This window comes from Phalacrocorax carbo, chromosome 2 (assembly GCF_963921805.1).
Source record: "Phalacrocorax carbo chromosome 2, bPhaCar2.1, whole genome shotgun sequence".
In the NCBI taxonomy this organism is placed as follows: domain Eukaryota; kingdom Metazoa; phylum Chordata; class Aves; order Suliformes; family Phalacrocoracidae; genus Phalacrocorax; species Phalacrocorax carbo.
The window spans coordinates 41,151,275-41,177,128 of record NC_087514.1 but is presented as its reverse complement, the minus strand read 5'-3'; the positions used below and the strand labels follow the sequence as shown (position 1 = coordinate 41,177,128).

Below are 25,854 nucleotides of genomic sequence, written 5' to 3'. Positions count from 1 at the left end.
ACCTGGTCACTCTTTTTATCAGGGGCAGCTCTGCTTTTCCCCATCATGTGGCTAGGTTCATGTGCATGGCAAGAACAACTATGGAAAATTTCCATATTACTGGTTGCTCATGGGAAAAAAAAATCATTCAGGCTCTTCCCTGTATGCTCCTCCATTGCCTCTGTCAAAAAAAACCCTCCTAGAAATAGTACTAGGAGTAGGCTCCCAGTCCCTACAGAGCATAGGTTAGCATGCTGACTCTGTTGTATATCGCCTTGGCCAGTTGTTATATGGCTGATGATTTTCTAAAAGGACCAAGTTTGGGATTTATTTCTGAAACACTAAATTACTTTTCATAGTTTGTGGACCACTCTGTGCTTATACTAGGGAGTACTATATACTGTTTATTTTTTTCCTACAGCACCAAGGAGTTCTGCAAAGAGACAGCTTACCTTACCTTTTGAAAATATGGGAAGAAAATACCATGACTGGAATTGTTAACTAGAAGGTCATTTTGTCAATTTTCATTTATTTTTTGACCACATAAAATAAATGAAGGTCAGCCTGGAAAAAAATACAAACAGGATTGAGAAACATAGCAGGAAAAAATGCTGAATAGGAACAGGCCTTGGACAAGAGGACTGTCAACACAGCACAGGGCAAGCCTTATGGTGATGAGGGCTTGGCACTGCCATAAACTGCAAGCGTTTTCTGTGCTGAGTAAGTATGATGACATGAAGGTAGCGACAACTAAACAAGCTTTGCTGTTAAAAAGGGTGGGATTACAGTGGCTATTGATATCACTGGAATTTAAGTCTTAGCAGACAGGAGCTTTCTTAAGTCAAGATGCGATACAACCCTTCTTTCCATTTGTTGACTAGAAATAAAGAATTGAAAAATCCCTTTTTCAAGTGGTATAGAAGTAAACTATAGAACTATAAAGGAAGAAACTCTTCCAACAAAGAGGAATCCGACTAAAAATAAACTGGACCTTAAAGCCAGAAGAATTACTTTTCTCCTAGTTATTGCCATGAAATGTAAGACAGAATCTTTGACATCCAAAATTTTGTACTATTTGACATCTCATGATCAGAGCAACAAGATATTCTCAATAAACATGTAGAAATTGAACACCTAATAATTTGCCATCTGAAACGAATGCAAGTTGATGGGGGGTGGGGTGGGGTGTTGCCCCATTACAATTAATTCTCTTGGGTTTTTTCCCTTTCTAACATGTAATGTTTACCCTTCTCAGCCAGTGTATGAATGGCCAACAGATGACGATATAGGAACTTTCATGAAAGGAAAAAAATTAACACTTGTCCACCTTCTGATCTGTGGAATTAAAGACTCCCTAGCTTACAATGTAAGGCTACAATGGCACAGCTCATGTGCTGGCAATAACAGCTTTGGTGTGACCTTCACAGCCTGAAGACAAGTGAGGGAAACTGTGCTGAAATAACCTCGAAAAGGCTGGAGTTCTGAATCAGATTCAATCAAATGAAGGAAAATACATGCAGAAGCATGTGCTACCCTCTACGTCAACAATGGCTGAATAGAAAAGGAGCCTACATACGTATTTGCCAAAGTAAAACATCTTCTAATTTAAAATACTTAAGAAAAAGCCTATTCAGTGGAATGCACAAATACTTAGAAATAAACCTCTAGTTTCTCAACTCAAATCCTTTAGCAACTCTGCTGACTCTCAGAATCATAGACAGTTCCTGACTTTCTACAGCCACCAAAAGACATCAGTGGAGGTGTCTGAAAAAGAAAAAAATAATTACTATTGAAAGAGAAAAAGAAACCTTTTTTACAAAAAGATTTAAAAAGGAAGCCTTTTTTAACTCTTTCAGACAAAAATATTTTCAATTTGAAAAAATATGTATGTGACCAGGCTTGCCTATCCTATTGTCTTTTAAGCAAACCAATTCCCTTAAAGTTGTCTCACTTCTTGCTATGAGTAAACAGGAAGTTTTCATTTTTTTCGCTTCCTGTGAGACTGTGCAGTAACTCTTTATTTACCTTCCACTTTATTAAACCATTGTTAAAACAATTTCTGGGATCTAAAGGAAATTAAGAAAAGTTTTGCCTCTAAAGTAAAAACAAAAATTAAAATTTACCTTGATGCCAGTTTAACTAGACTTCTGCACTGATCTCTGACATTGTCTGTGTAGCACTAATGCTCCATGCTCTTGTGATCTTTGTGATAGGAGCACACATTTTCTAATCCTTCTGAGAATTAAAAAAAAACCACAACATATCTTTTCAGTTGGTTCGTTAGCCATTTCAAGGTTATTTCAAGGATCCTTTTGTTTTCCCAGTTTTTATGGGAAAAATGTATTAAAATTTATCATGTCCAAACTGTTTATTTTTATATCAGGCCAGTGAAAAACAAGGTTATTTGCAAGGAAAAACAGGGTGCAATGATAACAGTGGCAAAGGTCCTTAGCGAATAAACAAGGATAAAGCAGAGGTTGGGTAAATATTTCCACGAGTTCAAAAAACTAAAATATGAATACAGCTGGGAAACTGAAGAACTCTAGTTTTATTTTTTTTGTGGCACTGGCTTGAAGATGTAGTCTCAAGATTGTACTTCAAAACCAAATATATTCTATTAAAACTGTTTTTTTACAATCCCCCAAAAATATGTCAATGTAGTTGATCGGGAGTAAAATATTAAATAACTATAGTGATTGTAGAAATACTGTGTCTTTCAGAATGCATTACTTTTATTTTTAGTGTTTATCTAATAGCATTTAACTAAGACTGTTCATTAAATACTACACCATTCTACACAAAGGTTTTAAAAAATAAACCCATTTCCAAGCTTTTCTCACCAGATCAAAAGCAACAATGAAACTTAGATTAGGTCTTTTAAAAATATATTAATTGTCCTTTAGTAAAACTGATGTATTTCTGAAAGCAAAGAGGCTACAGAAATTGTGGGGTAACAGCCTTTGCACATATGTTCCAGCTGTTAGCTGAAATCCTAGCCAAAGCTGCCTGGACTAGGACCCTCAGAGCCTGAGTCACCTATCCCTAATAGGCACATATTTCTAGGTACTCTGCTCAGAAGCCCAGTCTCCAGTTTCCCTCTTCTTCACTCCAAAATTTCAATTTCTCAACTCTTTGCCCCTAAACCCCCTGCTCTAATCCAACTTTTCACTAGAGGTATTTCTTCTCATGTTGCCTAAATCCTCTCACTCCAATCCCCAACTTCTCCCAGCCCAGAGACCCCTACTCTTTCTACTCCCTGCACTCATGCTCCTCATACCTGAGTGGGAACATCTAAGCATTTTCATTTCTGTGCTCACGACTACCTGTCCCAGAGTCCTGCAGATACTTGCTGCTCTGCCCCTCCTCTTCCCCATGTTCTCTACGTGTACAGCCTCTGCTGCTTCCAACACTCTGGGCCTAAATGGCATAAAAAAATAATAGAGATTCTAATATGACTGCTATGTTATGGATTACATAGCTAGCAAACCAGCCAGAGCATAAAGGTTTACATCATTCAAGCCATACTCACTTTCTTGAAGGCAAAGATTAAAAAAAAGCAGTGGAAGACAAGCCTATATTCCAGCTCCACAAGTAAGAATCCTATTATGAAGCCCAAGGGATGGAGGACTGGGAATTAAAAGACTAATTTGTTTCATTCTTTCTGTGCAAACAGGAAATGTGCATTAAATTGTCCATTCAAGATAGACAACAATCTGTCAGATTGACGTGAAGAAGGGAACAGAGACTTCTATCCACAGGAGGTACAGAGACCAAATGCATCTGAGCCCTTCATGATGCTTCCAAAAGCACCTGTCACAAAATGAAACCAAACACAAACAATAAATGAGAACCCTGCACTGCCAAATTCAAGTATCCAAAGCCCTGCAACTGTAGGGAAAAATGGAATTTCATCACTGGACTCAGCTACAAATTCCAGGGTGTGGGTTGGAGCGTTTCATATAAGACCCAGTCAGCAATGAGTGAGTCAGGAACCAAACAGGAATTTCAGAATTTTTTTCAGAAAGTTTGCACCAGCAAATTTCAACATTAAGGACAAAAAAATAAAACAAGCAACATCAGCAGCTCTCTGGCTGCAAGTGAGAACTGTTCCCATATCTCAAGGCCATACAAGATGCTTGCATTAACAGACCTAACAAATGATGTGCCAATTTTGCAAGAGAATGATAAAAAAACCCAAAAAAATAGTGTGCCATCTAACATATATTAAAGACAAATTTTAAAATATAAGTTAAATAACCCAGTTTGGGTGGTGATAATCCACTGTGAAAGTAAAGGATCCATAATTTCACCACAGACAACAGAAAAAGTCCGTAAATACCACTGCTTGATGCTGCACGTCAAAGACTTTACATGGGCTTCTACCATGACTTCAGGTTACAAGTTTGGGACAAGTAAAAGTGTTATGAACCTAAATCCAATGTACTAGACTCTTAAAATCCCAGATTGGAAGGAGGAGGTACTACACTGATCAGCTGACAAATCTTTGTCTATGCCATTAACATAATGATCATTTTATGATAATTTCAGAGGGTTTATCAATAGGTTGGATTGTCCCTGTAGTCCCTAATCTTAATAACATCTAAAAGGGATTCTATGACAGAATTTGTATGACCTCAAAATATCCTAGATCTTCTATAAATAAAGGAAAACTAAGATGGCTAACAAGGGGCTGTTAACTTTTTATGCTTAACAGGTACCCAGAAATTCTCTTTCCAAAGGCAGATCTTCACTGAGTTTTATACACATTTGACTGTCTTCCTGCAGGATCTGCTCTGCATATTTCCACATGAAGTGGGGACCCATTCTCAACACTTATAGTAAATAAAATATGCTATGTTTTGCCTTGTTACTTACATAAAATACAAATCTAACCTAAAAACTGTTAAATAATATTCACAAATTAGACAAATTGTAGCACATAATTAATGTTCAGAAAAAATACATAGAATCATAGAATTGTTAAGATTGGAAAAGACCCTTAAGATCATTGAGTCCAACAGCTAACCTATCACTGCCAAGTCCACCACTCAACCATATCCTCAAGCGCCACGTCTACCCTTCCTTTAAATACCTCCAGGGATGGAGACTCAACCACCTCCCTGGGCAGCCTGTTCCAATGTTTGACAACCCTTTCGGTGAAGACGTTTTTCCTAATATCCAACCTAACCTTCCCCTGGCGCAGCTTGGGGCCATACAACCAGATTAAACGCCAGACACTAGAAAATAACATTCTCTATTCAGCATCTGTATAAATAATTCAAGGAATGATTTAAAAATCGTAAGCTAAACTGAAGAGTGGGTAGAGATTGACTTTAACAGTTAAATGATAGCACAGTGCAAATCATAATTAAAGTGTGGTTGTATTCAAATGTTATGCTGGGGTTTTGCTTTTGTGTTTTAGTTTCCTTAAAAAACTCCTGTCTAATGCTTTGCAGAGTACAGCTTTGGGTGCCACCACGGCTCTTTCCTAAGTAGCACTATTAGTGGTAAGGATCCTGCAAACCCTAAGGCTTTGCTATAAACCTCAGATGAGTTTGCGCAGTGATAAATGACAGAACTTTAGGGAAAAACTGAGTGACACAGAAAAAGGAGCAAGCTCTAGTTTTCTCAAGTGTATTGAATTTCCCAGAATATAATCCTGGTCCTGTCATCTTAGTAATACATAAAATCACTAACAGATAACATTATTATTTAAGAGAACATTAACAAAAAACCAAAAGCAAGGCAATCCTCTGCAAGCATTATGATTCAATATTGAATAACCACTGCCTCTTTTATATCTCTTGGCTAACAATTTTTTTAATAAGTGAGACTGTGTCCACAGTAGCCTTCTATTAAGGTAATAATACTTAACAAAAGAAGATATTCATTTGTCTGGAAAACAAAAATTTAGACAGGTGAGAGGTATACATATATAAGTATATATACAGATATATGTATAAATACCTATTTACTTGCATGCCTCTTAATGGCATTTAAACAAATGTACATTACACATAACTTGGAGGAAAATCAATTTTGCATTAATCTTTAGTTGGAGGCACCCAAGATTTGCAGAATGGCTGATAACCCTCAATAACTCAGGTATGTGATCTCTTAACCAGCAGCAAATTAGCTTGTATTTACCATGGGGTAGTGTAAGCAACAAATCCTTGCATGTTATCCTTGCAAGCCTCTACCAAACCCTGATTTCATAAATATCTCAACAGCAACATCACATGCAACTGAAATACTCCAGTCGGGCACACATAAAACTTCTCAAGCCCTGCTGGCCGCCTGTCAAACCAGGAGAGGTCTTGCTATCTCTTCACCATGCCGTTGCTCACCCAAGCCAAGCGGCCACCAAGCCAGCCAGCAGGACTCAGTCCTGCCCTGTGTGTCACCAGCAGGTTGGTTACTTCAGTGTCTCACCAGGCTGCCAGAGCAGAAACAGGTAGGGCTGCCTTCTCTCTGAACTGTCAGTCACATTAGTAGGCTGTTAGATGGTGTTATGGATACCTCCCATTTCACTGGAGATTCTGCAGTGTCTGTATGTTCTCCCCATGAGCAATCTGCACTTTTACAAAATGGAAATTCCCCTTTCTGATCAGATTTAATTCAATCACATTAGGCCATTTTTACTTGTGTCAAACCTAAAGTCTAGATCACATAATTTGGAAACTAACAGACAAAATCCCATCCGTGAGGTAAGTACACTTGTAAATTATTACCCTGGGATGCTGAGGACACATTGCCGAGCCTTGACCAGCCTTCAGGCTAACACCCGTTGTGGCTCAACCACGTAGGAATCCCTGATGCTACCAACAGAGACTTGGAGTGTGTCATGAGTGACTGCAGAGCTCTGGAGGAGGTGAAGGACACAGAAGCCCACACAATTCTCATAGAATGTCCTGAGTTGCAAGGGACTCACAAGGATCATTGAGTCCAACTACTTTCCCTGCACAGGACAACCCCAAAAGTCACACCATGTGTCCGAGGGCATTGTCCAAATGCTTCTTGAACATCATCAGGCTTGGTGCTGTGACTGCCTCCCTGTGGAGCCTGTTCCAGCGCTCCACTACCCTCTGGGTGAGGAACCTGCTCCTAGTATCCAGCGTAAAACTCCCCTGCAACATCTTCCTGCCATGCCCTCAGGTCCTTCATCGATCACCAGAGAGAAGAGATTAGCACCTGCCCTTCCTCCTCCCCTGGTAAGGAAGCTGCAGACCATGATGAGGTCTCCCCTCAGTCTCCTCTTCTCCAGGCTGAACAAACGAAGTGACTTTAGCCACTCCTTGTACGGTTTCTCCTCTAAACCCTTCACCAACTTCGTGGCCCTCCTCTGGACACTCGCCAGTAGCTTTATATCCTTGATGTACTGTGGCGCCCAAACCTGCACACAGCACTCGAGGTGAAGCTGCACCAGAGCAGAGCGGGACAATCCCCTCCCTTGACCAGCTGCAATGCAGGGCTTGATGCACCCAGGGCACGGTTGGCCTCTTGGCTGCTAGGGCACACTGTTGGCTCATGCTCAGCTTGCTGTGGACCAGAACCCCCAGGTTCCTCTCTGCAGAGCTGCTATCCAGCCTCTCGTTCCCCAGTCTGTATGTACACACAGGGTTGCCGTGCACCAGGTGTAAAATCCAGCACTTGCCCTTGTTAAACTTCGCATGGTTGGTGATTGCCCAGCTCTCTAATTTGTCTAGGTCTCTCTGCAGGCTGCAGGGCCTCTCTGCTCTCAAGTGGGCGTTCAATTTCTCCTTCATATTCCCCAATACAGGCAGAGGAGAAGCTTCTGTAGGAAAGGAGACTGAGTCATTACCTGTCTGCGTGACTGCTGTAACAGAATGGGCTTTAGCCTTGACATCGACAGGACCGTTTTTGAGGAGTGAGGACTGCTGGGCAGAGATGGAATCCATCTGGCAAAGCTGTCAAAAGCATTATAGTTCGTTGCTGTGGCTGTGGGACCCCAAATGGATTTGTCTGAAAGCTAATATGGAAAAAATAAAGCTTAGCCACTCCAGTTCCCTGATTCAGAGATGACTCGGCTAGTGCCAGAACAAGGAAGGGTCGAAGAGTGGGTTAGTGGGGGCAGAGCTACCCCATCTCCAGTAGCAACAAGCTTTACTTATACTGGATCAGACCTTACCTTCTTACAGCCTGGTTTCCTGCAGCTTTGTTTCCTGTGGTTGAGGTCACACAAACCCATGTGAACAAAGTGAACGCCAGCTGAAGTTCCTACCTGTAGAGGGAGCACTTGGAAAGACTTGTTTTTGTGCGAATTCTTGATTCGGTTTAACCGCTGACCCCAACTGCAGCTTTTCCTTCAGCAAAGGTGCCAGTTTTCGTATTCATTACTAGGATAGGGAGCATAGAGGCAGACCCCTACACACACGGATATGTGAAAGCGGAAGCCTAACTTTCATAGGAAACAAGGCAAAAACTTGTTTTTCTGAGAAAACTCACACTGGATAAGAATTGTTAATGAATTATTAAATTTAAAAAGTAATTAACAAAACTTCACTTCTTGTACATAAAATAATGGGGAAGCAGCTCTCTTCTATGTGGAAAGTAGGGTCCTCCAAAATAAGCTTAAGTTTTTCCACCCTGTTTTGTTCGCTTCACGTCTTCTGGTGGAGACAAAGTGTCTGTATTTCCAAGATAGCCAGTGCTTTAGATTGGTTCCAAAACTTTCTGAGGAAGGCTGTGTTATGCAATACAAGTGACTTAAAGTTTCAACGAATAAGTTCAAGAGCTTGCAAAAAGTGGCAAATAGACAAGATGGATTCCTCAAGGATAAACAATGATCGATCAACCCTATTTCCTTCTCTGACAAGCTACATAGTATGAAAGCAAAAAGCAGGTGTGCCACACCTTGACTTCAGGAAGGCTTTTGGCACTCTTTGCATTATGTTCTTACAAACAAGAAAAATGCAAGAAAAGAAATCAGTATGGCTGAAAAAAACCTCTATTGTAAAGGGTTTTTAAACTAGGAGAAGTATTTCACATGCTGCTTTCCAATGCCTTACTGTCCAGGCAAGACCTATTTTTATGAACAACCTAGGTAACAAAATGGCTGGGATAGAATGAAAAGAAAAAAATCAACTATGTTTGAAAAACTGAGTGGCTCTGATCAAAGTTACTGAAATTTAGTGAAGGGAAAAACAGTGCTTAATAAGGAAATACCAAATATACAGATAGATTTCAGTAGTAACCATCTAGAATAGGGATCTAGGATGAAAAAGAAAATTCAGATGCTGTTGGAAAAAACCAAAACCAAAAAAATCACAGTCAGAAAGGAGCAAGACTGGAGATACTCATACAACTTTATTTTGAGGTGATGAGGCTGGTTATGGACACATGAGAACTGCTATTTTGGACTCCACATTTTACAAATAATGTTAAGACACTGGGAAAAATACAGAGGAGAGAAAATGAGAAAAATGACTGACAAAAGAACATGGAAAACTTTTTTTTCATGTGGAAAAACCAGATATTTTATAGATATGAGTAATTTCTTTTGTCTGTCCACAGGGAAGAAAATAAACAAAAAAAAGCAAAAAAAGCGCTTATTTTTGGTTCACAGGGAAATATTTCTCATAGAAAAGTCATGAAATATGGAAACAGAATTTGGTGTCCTGCAAGATCAGTGTATTGAAGGTTTTTATGAGCAAGTTAGACGCACACCTCTTACAAGCAGCGTAAGTCAATGTTGTTCAAGTTGTTGACCTGACACACCACAAATAAAAAGTCTTTATCTGTTTAAAAGCTACCAGACTGGCACAGCCAGAAAGGTAGACTTGTGAGTTCATATGAAGGAAATGCCAATGCCTCTTCAACCATCCCAACAATTCACTGTCAACAAAAAGCTGAGCTGTGGGACACTTCAAAGCATGACCACCTTAGCACCTGGCTGGAGAGTCCTAGTGAATTACTATTGCCAGGTGCCTGACGTAGCCTCGGCGTGGGACCAACCTGTAAGCTGAGCTCCCTCTGACTGCTCCAGGGCCAACGGTCCGGGTACACAGGACACTGTGAGGCAGCTTAGGCTAAGGAGGACCTTGAAGTTTCTTCCAACTCACCAGTCCCACGTGAACTCCAAGTAGAAAGTCCTGAACAGCAACTGTGAACTTAGGCTACCTTGCCTGAATCATTGCTTCCAGTTTGATAAGGAAAGACAGAAAGAAAAAAAAACCTTTTGCAAGCCAGAACTCAAGCTTGGTAAGTGAGGGAAATAAACTGGCACAGAACTGCTTGCTGGTGCTTATGCTTAAAGACTTCTCTAGCTCGGAGCTGGCTTAGTAGTCTCAGACCGGACTTTCTTCCCCCAGCCAGAAAAACCATAAACGCTTCAAAGAGCTGCACTGGATTTTCGCCCACGGCCATCCCCCACCAACCCACCCCCGTGCCCCGGCACCCCAGGCCCTGCTACAAGCCCGGGGCTCCGCAGCGCCCAGCAAACGCCCAGCTGCCGCCACTCTCCTCCCCCTCGGAGCCGCTCGGGGGTGACGGCGGCGGAGGCGCCACGGCCTCCCTGGAGAGACCCCAGCTCCCGCGTCCGAGTAACCGGTCGCTTATTCCTCCCGCCAAGGCGACGGCTAAAACGACGTCCCCAGCACCCGTTAGAGCGGGGGAGGGAGTGGGTTCAGGTCAAGTAAACATCCCCACAAAACAGCTCCGCGCCGCCGCTTCCCCTCAGCCGGGGCGGGGCAGGGCGGCTCCTCCCCCACGCCGGCGCGGGAGGAGGCCGCGCAGCGCCCCCGGCCAACGGCTACCTCAGCACTTCCGGGTCGGGGGCGGGGCGGAGCCAGGCGGTGGGTGCGTGACGTTGCCGGAGGGGTCCGGGGGCCGCTCGGCGCCTGTTATTGTTCTCGCCGCCCGCTCTTCCCGCTGCCGCCTCTGCCTTCCCCGGCGCCTCGGGGAGCGGCGGGAGGGCAGCAGCGACTAGGCCAGCCCGCCGGTGCAAGGGCCCGGAGGTAGGAGGGAGGGAGCGAGCGAGCGATTGCCCGCGGAGGCGCCCGGCCGGCGGGAGCGGGCCTCTGCTGCCGCCGCCCCCACCCCCACCGCCCGGTGGCCGTTAACCGTTTGCACCTCTCCGCAGCGCGAGGCCTCACAGCGGGAGCGGGGGCAGAGCGCGCTCCCGTCAGGAAGGAAGGAGCGGGAGAGCCGGAGCGCCGGGGAGCGGGCGGCCATGGCCTACGCGTATCTCTTCAAGTACATCATCATCGGGGACACAGGTGAGCGGCGGGGACGACGGGGCGAGGCCCGGCTGGGCCGGGCCGCCCCGGCGGGGGGCGGGCGGAGCGCCCAGCGGCGCCCGGCTCCCCGCTCCCATTTCCGCAGTGCTGGCGTCGTCGACGTGGTGGCCCTGCGCGAAGAGGCGGCTCCCGCCAGCCCCCCCTCTCCCCCCCGCCTCTGCGCCGGGCCCCGCCCGCGGCCTCGGCCTGCCTTCGGGTTGCTTGGCGGCCCTGGGCCCCGCCGCAGGCCCCGGAGCCGCCCCCGGGGCTGGCCGCGGCCGCGGGGAGGTCGGGCTGTGTCACACCACTGGCTGCGGCATCTGGGGGGGGTTGGGGGGGGAGGCGCTGTCACTGTAAAACTTGCACGTGTGTAGGGCCCCGTGTTGGCGTTCCCGCAGCAGCGAGGCCTGAGAGGTGCCACACACCTTCCCGCAGTGTGGTGGTCAGGCCGAGACCACTGCTGTGAAGTACCTCAGGTCACAGGGATGCCCTTCCCAGTCCCGGCTGGAGGTGCCGTAGCCAGCTGTTAAAGTGGCGAGACATGCTGTCAGAGGAAAATTAAAAGCCCTGGTTCTTTCCTTCTAATTTACAGGGGCTTGTTTTGGGGTTTTTTTTTTTTGGACTACTGCTTCAAGTTGGTTCTGTGGTTTCTTCCCTTCCACACCCATCTGTTTGCCACTTTTTAAAAACTTGCTTCGTTCTGTTTGTTATTGGCTGCTCTATAACAGATAATAATGCTTATGAATGCTGCAGGCCTAACTGTATGCTGGTAGGAATTGACGTTTGAAGCCCCTTTGCTAATGTATTCCGTGCTTCCTCAGCATAGTGTGGGTATAAGTAGCATACTTTTATCAAACTATTCTCAGGACAAGGTAACTAATGTTGTTAACTATTGTACCTGTGTGTGCATCTGTCTTGTAGTTTTCCTCATACCTGAATAAATGCCTTCTTTAAGCTGTCATTTTGCATACTATTCTAAGGATACCTGCATAATTGGACTTCATACCTATGAACCAAATTATTTGTTGCCAGAGTATAATTATATGTTACAGTTGCATTACACGTGAGGTTATTAAATACACTGGATGCAACTAGTATGTGATTTTTATCTTTTTTAAAGCCACTTTTAAACTCTGGAAGCTTTTTTAGACTACTGCAGTAGCAGCTGTAGTACAAATAAATCATAAGAACTATATTGCAGCTACAGTGACCGTGTTGGAAGCATTAGGCTGCAGATGATAAGGAAAAATTCTGTTTCTCCTTGAGTGTTTAGGTGAGAGTTTGTTAAACCAGAGGACAAGAGATTACCTGAGTAGATTCAGGGGAAGTATGAAGAGGTTTGCCTGCCCAGCGTGATGCGAAATGGTAGTGCAGAATTCAGAATAGCAGGGGCCCATTCAGGTACATCTCTAAAAACTATAATTGTTAAAGTGGTAGAGACTGCGGCAGCCAGTGGGTTTGATACAGTGATTGCAAAAATTTAATGAAATGTCCTCATTGTAGTGGTCTGTGCTGCACTTCTGCATTTCAGTTGCTTGAAATGTGAAATACAGAATGGATGTGTGTCACTTCTGAAGTTAAGCTGCTTGAGAGCCAGTTTGGAAAGAGTGAAATAGAGGTGGGAAACAGAGAGAGGAAAACAGCTCAGAAGTTTTGTTTGTTTGTGTTTTTTTTTCTTTAATTCCTGTGGCTTTTATTCAGAGTATCTACAGGAAGCTAATTAAAACTATTGCAATGATCATTCTTGAAGTGAATTAAATATGCCAGTAGTGGTAAGTTGGTTTTGCTTTTATTTAGATCTCTTGTGAGCCTAGTAAGTATTCTAATATAGCTAGTACTGAAGAGCCAATTTATGTTGTGCGCAGTTGTTTGTTGCCAAAATTACTGTGGTGGTTTACGTGTTACTACTGTTCCTCAGAGGAAGGCAGCTGAACTCACAGCTCTGCAGATGGAAATTAAGAGTGGATCAGGACTGTCCTCTTCAGTTCCAGTGGTGGTCTGCCACAGCATTCCAACCAGTGAAGATAACGTCAGTGGCCTTGCAGGCCATGTCATTTTCATAATGATCAAGAAATTTATCTCTGGGACTTGATTTAGTGTCTTTGGAAATGGATCAGCTGTCTGGTGACTCAGCAATTAGTTGTAAACAAACTCTAGGAGAAAAGTAAGACGGCATCAGCTGAAGATGGATGTTAACATTTAGCTTGTCTTCCTTTTCAGCACTGCAAAACAAAGTGGGTTACGCGAGCCATAAACAAACCAACGAAGAAACCCTGCAGTTTTACCAGACACTTGTATTCCTCTTCTGAATTGTGATTCCACATACCTTCATCTACTTAAACACAGGAATTCAGGATGATCTCAGCCTCTTAAAATGACAGCCGCAGAAACTGACTGAGCAGGACTGCTTTTTGCTCAACAGCTCTTGTCCCATTGTATTGCTTGCTTCATTGGTCATTGACATTCCATGACTTTTCTTTGGTTGGTATTTTAGGCCCGGTAGCTTTATGAACATGGGATTGATTCTATTATGGTTGTTACATTTTATATATATAAAAAATATTTTTTTTCTATGTAGTCGGAACTGTTCCAAGATCTAGTTAGTTTTCTGTTGTGGGAGAGACCTGAAATGGCATGACTGTCTTTCAGGTACTCAAACATTGTCATAATCTGCATGGTTTTTACATTGTATCAGTGGGACAGTAGCCATGAAACTTAATGGAGTTGGTATCTTAAAGGGAAAAATACAAGTATTATGGAATGCTGACCGTTCTGAGTATTAACCAGGAAATATCTTGATCTGGATATTTCCAAAACATTATAGAAGTTTGCAAATGCATTTAGAAGCATGTGTGGTGCATTCTGCTTAGGGCTTTGAGACCTTTGCCTTGGTAGTTGATAGTGTCTGCTTCATTTTGGTTCCTGGTAGGAGTTGGTGTGTTCATCCACTCTTCCCTATACATCATCTCTTGGCCACTAGTTGAGATGCATTTTGATCTGAGCCAGGGTGAACACACTTAGCACACAAGTATTGCCTGGTTTTGCTGTTGGTGACTGGAAGTCTGTCTTTTTTTTTTTTACTTAAAAGTTCTTCTGTATGATGGTGAAATCTTCTTTTCTGCTTAAACGTTTTTGTTACCAGCAGTGTACCACATGGGAATAAACTGGGAATGATATGCGAGATTTCTGTGAAGACTAGAGCCGGATACTTTTTTTCACCCCAGAATATTTAATATGCATTAAATGGGATTTTCTTAGATCAGAATATGTTTACTAGATTCCACCAGAGAATGCTACTGAACTTTACTATGCCTGAAATACCAGTTTTGCAATGGTCAGATTTCTTGCCACCAATATAACTTGTCACTTGTGACCCATCTAAATGTATCTTAATGATCAGTTGTGCTACATCTTCCATGAGCAGGACTGTCTTCTGCTTTTCTTGAACATGTTGCTTCAGCAGCCCTCTGGTTCTTGCATATGAACTTTAACTTGCCTTTCAATTTCTGCAGATATCGTTGGTTGATAACTAGCAGCTATCTCAAAGTTATTCTTATTAGGGGAAGATGATGAAAGGAAATATAATTACTTGGAGATCTAATTCTCCTTACCCTCTATAGTAAAGTAAGCTGTCTAGTCAACCATTTCACTTGTCTAGGAGATTCTCAAATGTTGAAATTCAGCAATTGAATTGGCTTTATTTTTCAGGCCTCCTTGTGAAATGTTTCTAGGGTCAGTGCACTTTATTTCAGAACAGCAGCTGTTACTAACTAGCAATGTGCATGACCAAGAGCCTATTGCCTTTATTTTCTACAAGTACGTAACAATATTTCTTACCTGAACAGGTTTTCATCCCACTAGAGATGGTGTTAACGCCCCATGATAGTTTGAGAGCCTGTTCATACTGAAAACCACAGTACTGATCTGTACTACTTGTATCTTGCTTTGAGACCCGTTTAATGATACTTTCATCCCTAAAAGAGCAGACATTAGGTGTTGTATAAGTACATCTTCTTAATCTCTTAGAAGTTAACTAGCAATAACAAACTCTAAGTAGAAGCCCACACAAATAGTTTCATGAGACTGTTACTGTGCACCCCTGTACTAATTCTAACCTTTAATTACGCCCCCCAAAATAACCCCAACAACCCCCCTCAACCTTGACTAAAGAGCTAGGAGTAGCTCTTAAGCCAGGTTAGAGGTAGCTTGTGAAATTTGTACTACTTAATTACCTGGTTTACATCAGAGTTGGTTTTAAAATCTATGCTGTTTGAGACTACCCTTAGGCTATTTAAAGATTTATTTTTGTTTCTTTTGTAAAGGCAAATAAGAGAAGAAGGAAGCTTGTTTCAGCTCAGCTGGTATTGGGGCTTACGAGCTGGCATAGTTGATTACATGTGAAAGGAGGATCTTGTGCTCCCCTTACCTTGTGGTGGCTTTGGTAGTTTACCATGAGCTGAATCAACCTACTAATGCAGCAGAAAACTACCTGCTTTTTGTGTTAACTTTTTGCTTGAATTGGCTGAGTTGGCCCAGGGAAGTGCTTACCAGGGTCTGGAGTACTTTCAAGGTAGGAAGCTGGACCTAGCAGGATTGGTGAGAGCAAGGTGTCAAAGGGGGAGTAGGTCTTCATATCTGTGGGTGGTGAGCTGATCGATTACCCTGCCTTGTGAAGCAACGGTAAGAAAAAGTATAGTTCTGTGAGATGGCTGAGTTAAGCCAGTTAAGCAGATAAAGCAGTGTTTATCTGCTAAAATGGGTGGATCTGGTTCCTATTCCTAGTCTGAGCTATGAACTTCTGCTGCTTAGCTGTCAGCATCAGCACTTGTCTGATCCTTCAGAAAGTCAGTTCAGTTCACAAAGATGATTTAAAAAACAAAGCCAAACAAATTGCAGATATGGTCAGAAAAGTGTAAGAGCCGTTTTGAGTAAGGAGGTGGAACTGTGTGGGAAGGAGTGAGTCTACCCATGAGAGGCAGCTCGCAGATTAACTAAAGAGATTTGTCTGCAGGATTCTGTTTTGATACCCAGGTTGGGATGACAACTGCTGAAGTTCTTTTCCTCTGTCACCTTTCTTGAGCTACAGTGGTCACTCATGAGAACAAATAAGGAAATTATCTTAGGCCCTCCTCCTCCCTTGTTTTTGAGGCTTTTTTAGTTTTGAGCCAGATCAGCTTTCAAAGACACTCAATCAAACATCAGTGGAAGGAGCACTGATGAATTTCATCTAGTGGTAAGAAAAGACTGGAAGTTTTCCTCATGTTGATAGTAGTACACCTCTGACTTTGCAGCTGACAACTGAACTTTCTTTGCCCTGTTCACAAGGAGTCACATAAGCTGAAAGGGGAGAAGGATGCAAGTCAGCTTTCTTAGCAAAAGCCATTTAACTGGCTCAGCCGTATCACCACCTGTGCTATGGGTCCAGGGCTGCTTTTTTAATTGCTGAGTGCAGGCTGCTACTGAAAAAAAACCACCCTTCCCTTTGCTGTATATTTTGTAGCCCTAGTCTTATGCACTTACTTGTGTTTTAAGTGGCTAGAGTTTTATGCTGGATTCATTTCTTGGTTTAGCTCATTGCATAATGTTATGAGTGAGAAGGGTGACGGTAGCTTTACCACTTAGCTGTTCTGGCTTGCCGAGCAGTGAAATGAACACTAGTGTTGATATAAGGAAGGGAGGTGTTGGAGCATGGCTGGGCTAAGGTGGACAATAGAAGAGCTCTGGCAATGCTTTGCCTAGGGAAATTGACTGCAGAGTGGCAACCAGATAGAGAGGAAGCTGTTAAGGGAGGCAGAGGAATTTGGAGAACCACCTCAGGCTGCTAGTTCGGAATTCAGAACCACAGGGTAAAACTACTGTAGCACAAGTTCTGCTTCCTGTCACTGTTTGGGTGCTAAGAAGTGATGAAGGCATCCTAGAACAGGCACTTGCAAAAAGCACACTGCTCTTCTCTGAGCACATAATCCATTGTTTTAATTAGTTTCTAAGCAAGAGCTTTTGTTTACTGTGTGTGTTTGAAGTGTATCCAAGCTCTGCTCATTTCTTGGTTTAAGAGACTAAGAATTTTTTTCTCTGAAAGTGGTTTATCTGAAGCTATATTGAGGTAATTGTGACAGTAAAATGGAAAATGAGTTAATACATAACTGAATTTGTCCCGTCTGTGTTCTACAATTGCTTTTGTAAGACACGCTCAACTACTTTTCCCAGACTGTCTGCCTCATTTCAGGTGTAAGATTTACAGTGCGAAGTGAATGAGATACCTGGTAAATGGCCACTTTGCTCTTAGAGTTAACAAGTGTAGTTTTTTTAACCATTTGTGTGCCATAGAATTAGCTGCCATGCAATGGTTAATTGAACTTTGCGGCATCTGTTACAAGGTGGTAAACTGCTGGGGACTTCATGTACAGCTCTTGTCCATTCAGGCTCTGGATGTGAATGGGCCACAAGCTGTTCTCATAAGAGCTCTCCTGTTACAAACTTGCAATGTCTTAAAACTATAAAATTAAAACAAAATATTAGGCAAGTAAGATATTTATAAGTAGTACCTAAAAAGAATTATAACACCAACTTCCCAGGCACTACAGCTTCGTTGTCAACCTTGAACCTCTTTTTCAGTCAACAACAGTACAAAACTTTGGGGCTTCAAGATGTTTTTTGCTAGAAGGTTCTGAAGTAATAGGAATGTCACTAAACAGAAACCATTTATTTCTTCTGTTTCGGTGTGTGAACCCATCAGCCTGCTCCTAAAAGGCCTACTCATAGAAGTAACTAGAGGTGCAGTCATCTTGTGCCAGTTCGAGACAGGACTTGCATCAAAGGGGCTGTGCTTGTCTGTCATCTTCACTGTGCTGACGCTGGTGTTTGTATGTTCTCCTGAACCAACGAGCTGGTCACCAGCCTTATGAGAAGAAGAAATATCAGATTGCCACTTGAGAGCTAGTGCTGGGACACCTAATCGAGTGTCACTTTGTTGATTAGATTTTGAAATATTTTTCTGATCTTTAAGATTTTTGCAGGAATATTGGGTAGTTTTGATGTTCTGGTTTATCCAGTGTTACTGAAATCACTTTGTAAAGTTAATGGCAAAAGCTATTCCACATTCTCTTTCTGATGTGATTTATAATGTTTTTTTAAGTGGGATGGTGATTATGTTCTGCAGTGGGGCAGCTGTATTTCATTGGTGGTATAAAAGTTATCTGTCTACATAAACAGTGTTCTGCGAGTAGAAGAATTTTTAATATTTTAAGGTTCCTTAGAGATTTGTGTTCTCTGTCCCTACAGCTCCAGTATTGTGCCTATCCTTCTTCCTGTTTCCTTCTTACCTCCAGCAGTCTCCTTTATTACTCGTCTACTTCTCTTATGTCCACTAATTTTGTTGAACAAAATCTGTACCTGCTTCCAAGCTGCTTGTGTTCTGACAGCTTGCTATAATAAGCCAGAGAGCTACAGAAAAGAGGTCTGTTAAGGTGGATGCTGTAAACTTTGCCTTAGGCTGTAGTTCCATGCCACTCTTAAGCTGCTGATCTGTTTGGCTGCTGCATTTCTCTTCCCTCATTTGAACTAACTCTCATGCTGGTCTGACCCTGCACGAAGCCATTTGTGTTTGTTGTCACTCTTCTTGTCAGGTTAGTGTGCTAACCCAGCGGACAACTGAAATAGCTTAGATGAGTTCTGAAGCAATGTGGAGAAAGGGGCATGAAAATGCTGTTGGGAAGAGAGCAGGGATAGCAGCACCAACAGCTGGCTTAGGCTGCTGGAATTTCTGCAACACTTGGGATATTAACCTCGGAGTATCATTAATTTGTCACAACTCATTTTGTGACAAAATTAAATGTAAGTCTCCGATTTCTGTTAGATGTGATTGAAACAGGCCACTTAGCTTTTAAATCTAAAATGACGGGTGGGCAGTGATTACGATTGTATAGGCTTTGTTTCCTCATGAAACGATACTAAAAAAACTCTGAGAATGCTGAATTTAGTAGTAGAAAAATCAATGTCTCTATATGCAAACCTGTGGTATGCATATCTTGTGTCTTGCAGCATGGTTCTCTTCCTTATCCCTTTGGTTGCTGTCTTTTATTATGAGATATGTCACTCCTATTCAGCTGTTGCTGACCTCTAGCATGTAGCTAAAATAGCCTTATCTTGCTGGACAGATAAAGCAAAGTACAGGGGGAACTTGGATGCTACAGTATTGTGTGTTATGTGATATCATTCAGAGTTTAAATGTATGTAAACCAAATGTATGACTGTCAAGTTTTAGAAGGCTGAAAATAGGAAATTTGGCTGAGCAGAATGGGAAGAATGACCCCTCTGAGTAAAAGAACAAGCAAAAACTAACTGTAAAAATTATGTTTACAAACCTAGGTAGTTTGAGTACTCCTACTGACTGCCTTAACTTTTGCTTTTCTGTGTTTTCATGAACCAAAGAAATTGCCCTTTTGCTGACCAGTGTCCATGTAATGTGAAATAGTTACCCATTTGGGTCTGAAATCAGGATATCTGAGGATGACAATGTTTGTGCTGTCTGTCTAGCTGTAATATGAAAACTGTTGCCAGTTTCGTGTGGACTATTTTTTGGCCTATGGGAACTAGTGGGCAGTAACACATAGTGGTGGTAAGCAGCTGTATAGGTATTGCTGTTACCTCTGCTGATAAATTTGGAGATAGGTGGGAGTGAGGTGCTATGGAGGATCTAGTTAGCTTGGAAGAAAACGGAAAGTACTGAAGAGGAAGCAGACTTAAGGTTGTGAGGAGCAGCAAAACCTGTAGTTACTGTGGAGAGGGGATGTGAAATGATACTTTGAAGGTCTCTTAGGAGACTTTCTGTTTCATTTTAAAGGCAGAACTACTTTTTCAAAGGAAGTATTAATTTTTTCAGTTTTTGAAAATAACTGCTTTGACTTTAATGTTTCTGGAACTTTAAAAGCTGTTAAGTTATGAGAAAGTTGCAAACACTTCAAAGTAGGTAAAATCTAGTGTCTCAAGTTCTACTAATGAATTTTAAACAATATATACCATTCATTTAAATTAATTTATCTTGGTTCTTAACACATTTTTTTAATTTGCTTAAAACTTCTTTCTTTCCCTTTTTTTTAGGTGTTGGGAAATCATGTTTATTGTTACAGTTTACAGACAAGAGGTTTCAACCAGTCCACGATCTCACTATTGGTAGGTCTCTTGTCTTCCTTGGTGCTAATGGTTAAGCAGCTTGGGTACCTCAGCGTGTGTTTGAGTTTGTGCTGAGGTAATGTAGGATGTGTGCTGTATTAAGGTAGCAGTGAATCTTTAACTGATGAATACTTCTTAGCTAATAAAGCCAAGAGGCTTTTTTCTTATTGGGAAGGTACAACCTGAAACAATTGAAAAATTCATACCTGTAGTATCTCAACTGTCTCTTCAGAAAAGCTAAAAACTGTTCCTGGAAGCAGAATTGGCTGAGCTTGAAATGCCTTGGTGGTAATGCAAATGGCAGATTTGTCACTAGGGAGCCTAGCCACAGAACCTTGAAGAGAAGTTGCAGACAAACTAAATCAGTGTTAACCTTAAAGATGAATAAACAAATTTACTATTTGGGAAGACTAACTTCTGGATAGAGAAGGATTGAAGTGTGAAGGTATTCACTGTTTGGAGGGGACAAGGGTTTTTTTTCCTGACTGCTCAACTGACATCCAGTTTGTGTTGGGTATAGTTTGGTATTGGTACTAGGGGAAATGAATACATGTTGATAGCATGCATTGCCTCTTATCTAACTACAGTAAATGTTACAAACTTTTCTTTATCTTTCCGCGGAAAATATGAGGAACAGTGTGGGAATAAATTATTCTGTAGGGAAGCTTAGTCTTAGATGAGTTTGTGTTAAGTGTAACAGATGCTAACGTCTGATAAGGTTGCAGAACCTTTGAACTACTTCTTGATGTTATTTCAAGGAACCTATCAGCTCTAGTCATGATGAGCCTTGCACAAAATGTATCCCTAGTCTCTATTTTTAGTTTGTGCTCTGGAATAGGTAGGCTTCCTGTGTTTGGGAGTACTGAAATAGATGTTTGAAATATAAACAAATATTCTTCATACAACAGAATGTATCAGGTGGTTCAGGTATGGCTTCCCTTTCTCTCCTGACAGTCTTCCCTTACCTTATGTGTGGCTGTCTAATGTAATTAAAATTCTTAGGCTAATGTTGGTTTTCAAATATTTCTGAGGTCTTGGCAGCAGATAGGCTGGCTGGATAAAGTGCCTGAGTTCTTTAGGGAGGCATGAGTTATTGTCATCCTTTCTTCTTTTTCCTGCCAAATATATGACACCTTATATATCATGCCTTTGGCAGCCCTGTTATATCAGCAAAATGATAGGCTGTGGGAAGTAGCTTCACCTCAGCGGGGTGGTTGTAGTGCCTGGCATATAGGTAGCTGAAATCTGGGAGCAGAAACTGAAGCTAGTGGGGTGAGAAGGTGAACCTAGATAGCAACGTAATCTGGGACGTAGGAATGGAGCATGGGAAGCTGCTTGGAAAGGCGAAGAAGGGGCATAGGCTGGAAGCAGCCTCCTTTCACTTAACTGATAGGGCGTGTGTGCGTGTTTTGGCCAGGAGAATGCTTCTCCCAAGTACCCAAACAGATCTAGAAAGACAGAGATAAAGAATGTGGGTTCTAAATCAGGAATGCCCATGCAGGTTGAGGTGGGATGGGTTGGTGTTACCTCATGCACTTCCAGTTGATGATATTAAAATTAATGAGAACCTGTAGAGTGAATAAAAAGGCTTGTGTTACATAGCCTAACTTTTTTCAATATATTACAATGATTTTGGCCTATGGGAATGCAGATGCTATTCCTGCCATGAACAACTCAGGAGAAGAGAAGGGAAACTGAAATTGGACATGTGGAAAAAAGACATTTCATCTAGAGTTGTGCAAAACTTGGCCCCAAATTTTAGTATAGCTAGCCCTAGAGGTTATCTCTAAGATTTAAGAAATTCAGAGAGAAACTTTACCTCTAATGAAAACAAGATGGGGGGAAGATAGAATGCATAGAAGCAGGTATTTTTCTGTCTTTGAGCTACCTTCAGAATTTTGCATAATTGTAATAGTGTACTCTAAAAGAGCTTACAATGCAACAACCGTTGCAATTTTTCCTTTGGGAATTGAAGTATCTGTTATTAAAAGAAATGAAGGAGCGAGGGAGAAGCTGCATTGATGTTGTTGGATTTGGCTTTTTGAAGGTTGCTTTCCCCCCAGCTGCCACAAAAACCAAGCATACACACACAAAAAACTAATTAAAAAAACCCCACAACATTTGTAGGTAGATATGGGTGACAAAAACCACCATAAACATTGCTTGGTTTACCTGTACTGTAAACCTGAACAGCTTCTATTCCTTCCTTTAAGACAACAAACTTATTGTACTCTGTGTGTTGTTTCAAATTCAGAATTTTCTCTCAGTGGATGTTTTAAAGGAACAGGACAAATATTATTTTAATTTTTTTCTGTGGGGTTGACTGCTGGATTTTAATCAACAGCTCTAAATCTGCATTTTGAGATCAAATAATACCTGCAGGGTTTGACACTCCTAGTAGTCCAACAACCTTCCCTTGGCTTTGCAATCAACTTCAGAGAGCGCTTTGTCATTCACCTGCTTCCTCCTTTCTGGGTCTCCCCCGTGCTATTCTTTTGACTTGTTTGCATACAGTTACTGCAAGTTATTTGGATGCTAAAGAAAGCACAGTGTTCTTTGGCCCACAGCTTTGATTTGGCTCTTGTATCCTGCGTGGGGAAGACTGGTTCCTCCCTTTCCTCTTCCCCAAAAGTCATTCTGCAGAAAGCAACACAGTCCCCCCAAAATATTCTAAACAAGCTTTGGAAGAGACTTTTGGAATTCTTCAAATCAGGGCTGCTTAACTGAAAGACTTTGGTCCAAATCTAACAGTGACCAATTTTAGACAAAACTTAAGCCACCAGATCTTTTTTTCATAATGGATATATGAAGTATAGATTAATGGCAGCTTGATAGCCTTTAAATATGTCCACTATCTCTAGGCATTTTTCAGATTTTAACTACTGTAGTAATTGCGTCAATTTATGCTTAATTTACTGTTAATGATCTTAAAATTGCTTTAAAGGACGGTACAAAAGGCAGAATGTTTCCACTGAAGAAACTCCTTTTGTTTATTTTAAATACTTTAATTTTTTTCTGTTGGTTATTAAATGTGATTTTTAACTATCTATAATTCTGGAAGTCCTTTTTTTTATAAAGGCAGATGAGTTTTAATACAGTAATAAAAGTTATCTTTTTGCAGGTGACATTTCTATGCTTATTTAATAGAATATTTTCTTGATAAAGACTTGTAGGTTTAACAACTTCTAAACTGGCTTCAGCAATCTATCATTGGTAGAGTGTTGAAATAACTGTGACTCTTCAATTTCCTGTTTGCATTCAAACGGACTTGTTTTGTTTTTCTCCCTCTGATCTAGACTTATTAAATTGTTTGGAAAACTTTGTATTGTAGGAAATCCCTCCTTGACTTGCTCGAATTAATGCATTTTTAAAGCACTCACAAAGTAACAGTTTTTCTTCTGTAAAACTTTTAAATTTTCAAGCAACCAGAAGATTAACTAAAAGCAGATTATGAAGGAGATTATTTCCTACAAATGCAACATTGAGTTAACTTAAATTTATGTTCTTGCTTTCATAGCACTTGACATGCTCTTTTCTGGTATATGCTAATAATGTAATCTTTTGTAAAATCTATTCAGGTGTAGAATTTGGGGCTCGAATGATAACTATTGATGGAAAACAGATAAAGCTTCAGATATGGGATACGGTAAGTAATAAATCATAGAAATTATTTAAACATATGGCTCCACTAGCTTTCCCTTTGTTCTGGTTAAGCTCTCTGTCGTCAGCACCCATGTAAGACTATGTACTTTGTCTAGGAATTTTCTTTGGTTTCTATGAAGATTAAAAATTTGCTAAGATTTCCTTTTTTGGTGTGATGTAGTCTTAAACAGTGTGAATTTCTGCTCTTTGCACAGTAACTTTACTTCCTCAAGTAATGCTTTGTCAGATTTGTAGGACTGGAATTCATGCCGCCTCACTTTTTTTTTTTTGTGAAAGTTTGATATATTTTTAAGAACTTATATTTCTCGAAATAGTCTCTTTCTGTGCATTCATGCAAGGTCTGGTTAATATACCATCCTGTTGGGAAATTGTGATGCGTCTACTAGCTTTAATCAAGAGTTCTCTAGAGGAAATATTTGCATTTTCAAGGTAAAAGAAAAGATACGGCTCACTGTTTTCACAGAAGAGGACTCAAGAACTCAAGTTCACTATAATCCTGAAGACAGCAAATACTTCAGAAAATCAAGAAGGGACTAGTGAAAGCTTAAATTTTCAAAAAGCCTACCAAAACCCAGACACTGTCTTTTGAGAGGGTTCAGGGTAAGAACATACCTTGGTGAAGGCAGCCGTTTACTTCTTGTCAATCACTTTACAGCAGTCAGCCTCAATGTCTACACTTGTGATGCAAGGGCTTTAAGATGCTCATGCTGATAGCTGTGTCTTTCAAATGTGCTTAACTGTTCTCTAAGGCAGGGCTGTCTGTTTCCTTTTCCCATAGCATTTTAGGATACCTTTAGAAGCTGACGGATACATGAGCTATAGCTTTGTATATGTGCTCTTTCTGGTATAGGAAATCAATGAAGGGAGAGGTATTCGTATATGCATGCCTGCATACATGCATGTGTATATAAAAATGTAATCAAATGCAATATTTTAGTTAACTTTGTAGGTAAGATCTGAAGTACCTTACTTATTTTACACTTGAAATGGCATCTAATGCTTGTGCCTCCTTGGAAGTTCTCCATGGAAGAGTATAGAAGAATATGGTCAGGTTGTGCTTACTTTATGCTTTTACTGCCCTGGGCTTTTTTACTGTTATAATTGTGGATTGCTGTCTACCAAGGTGGCTGATAATTTTTAAGTTCAATAGATCTCAAGCAAATTTCTGCATAAACAGTAGCATCAGAAGCAGAATTTTAGTATGTCATGTGGCTACATGAGAACATACCTCCATTGGTTCTTGTTTCCTAAAACTGGGACAGATGCTTTGGAGACAAAATAACTGATTTTACTACCAATGCAGCTACTGTCTTTCATTGGCAGTTGAACTGGTTTAGTTAATGTGCTATTATCTGCTCCTTGGATACAAACGAACTTCAGTGACTCTTGAGTAGATTGTTTTTTTCCTCAGTGCCTCCTCCTACTCAGTAGCTCTTTGCAATGTTTGATTTCTTGAATGCTTGTAGAGTGTCCAAAACCCAAAATTTTGACAGACTTGCTTCTAGTTATAACTTACAAACTGGTTTTGGGCAGGGATTTGGTATGGCTAGCTTCTTAACTTTATCATACATAAATGAAAAACACTCTTTAAAAGCATTCATACATGGAGGAGATTGTATACTTGTGCTGTAGTTAATTTTTGTTGTAAGCAATGAATGACTTAGTATAGGTCATAGTAAAAATTTTAACATTATACAATCTGATTTTTAAAACACAGAATATTTCTATTCTAATCCAATCTTGGCTTGTAAGCATATCTAAATTCCACCGTCTCAGTTCTGATATTGGGTGCAAAGGTGTTAAA

The 25,854-nt window shown here is 41.2% G+C and overlaps 1 protein-coding gene and 1 long non-coding RNA gene across 2 annotated transcripts in view; one reads left to right on the top strand and one right to left on the bottom strand.

Annotated features, from left to right (window-relative positions):
- Positions 1-488: 488 nt before the first annotated feature.
- LOC135311912 (uncharacterized) lies at positions 489-10,730 on the bottom strand. The gene is made up of 2 exons (XR_010371459.1): positions 7,634-10,730; positions 489-3,789 (listed from the first exon to the last, which is right to left on the bottom strand). It is a non-coding gene; the product is annotated as an uncharacterized LOC135311912 (long non-coding RNA).
- Positions 10,731-10,799: 69 nt separating this feature from the next.
- The window catches only part of RAB2A (RAB2A, member RAS oncogene family), a 45,398-nt gene continuing 30,343 nt past the window's right edge, over positions 10,800-25,854 (top strand). The window contains exons 1-4 of the mRNA XM_064442656.1: positions 10,800-10,955; positions 11,081-11,216; positions 20,316-20,387; positions 23,966-24,033. Of these exons, the coding sequence (XP_064298726.1) occupies positions 11,171-11,216; positions 20,316-20,387; positions 23,966-24,033 (186 nt within the window). The 5' untranslated portion in view covers positions 10,800-10,955; positions 11,081-11,170. The remainder of the gene's footprint in view (positions 10,956-11,080; positions 11,217-20,315; positions 20,388-23,965; positions 24,034-25,854) is intronic.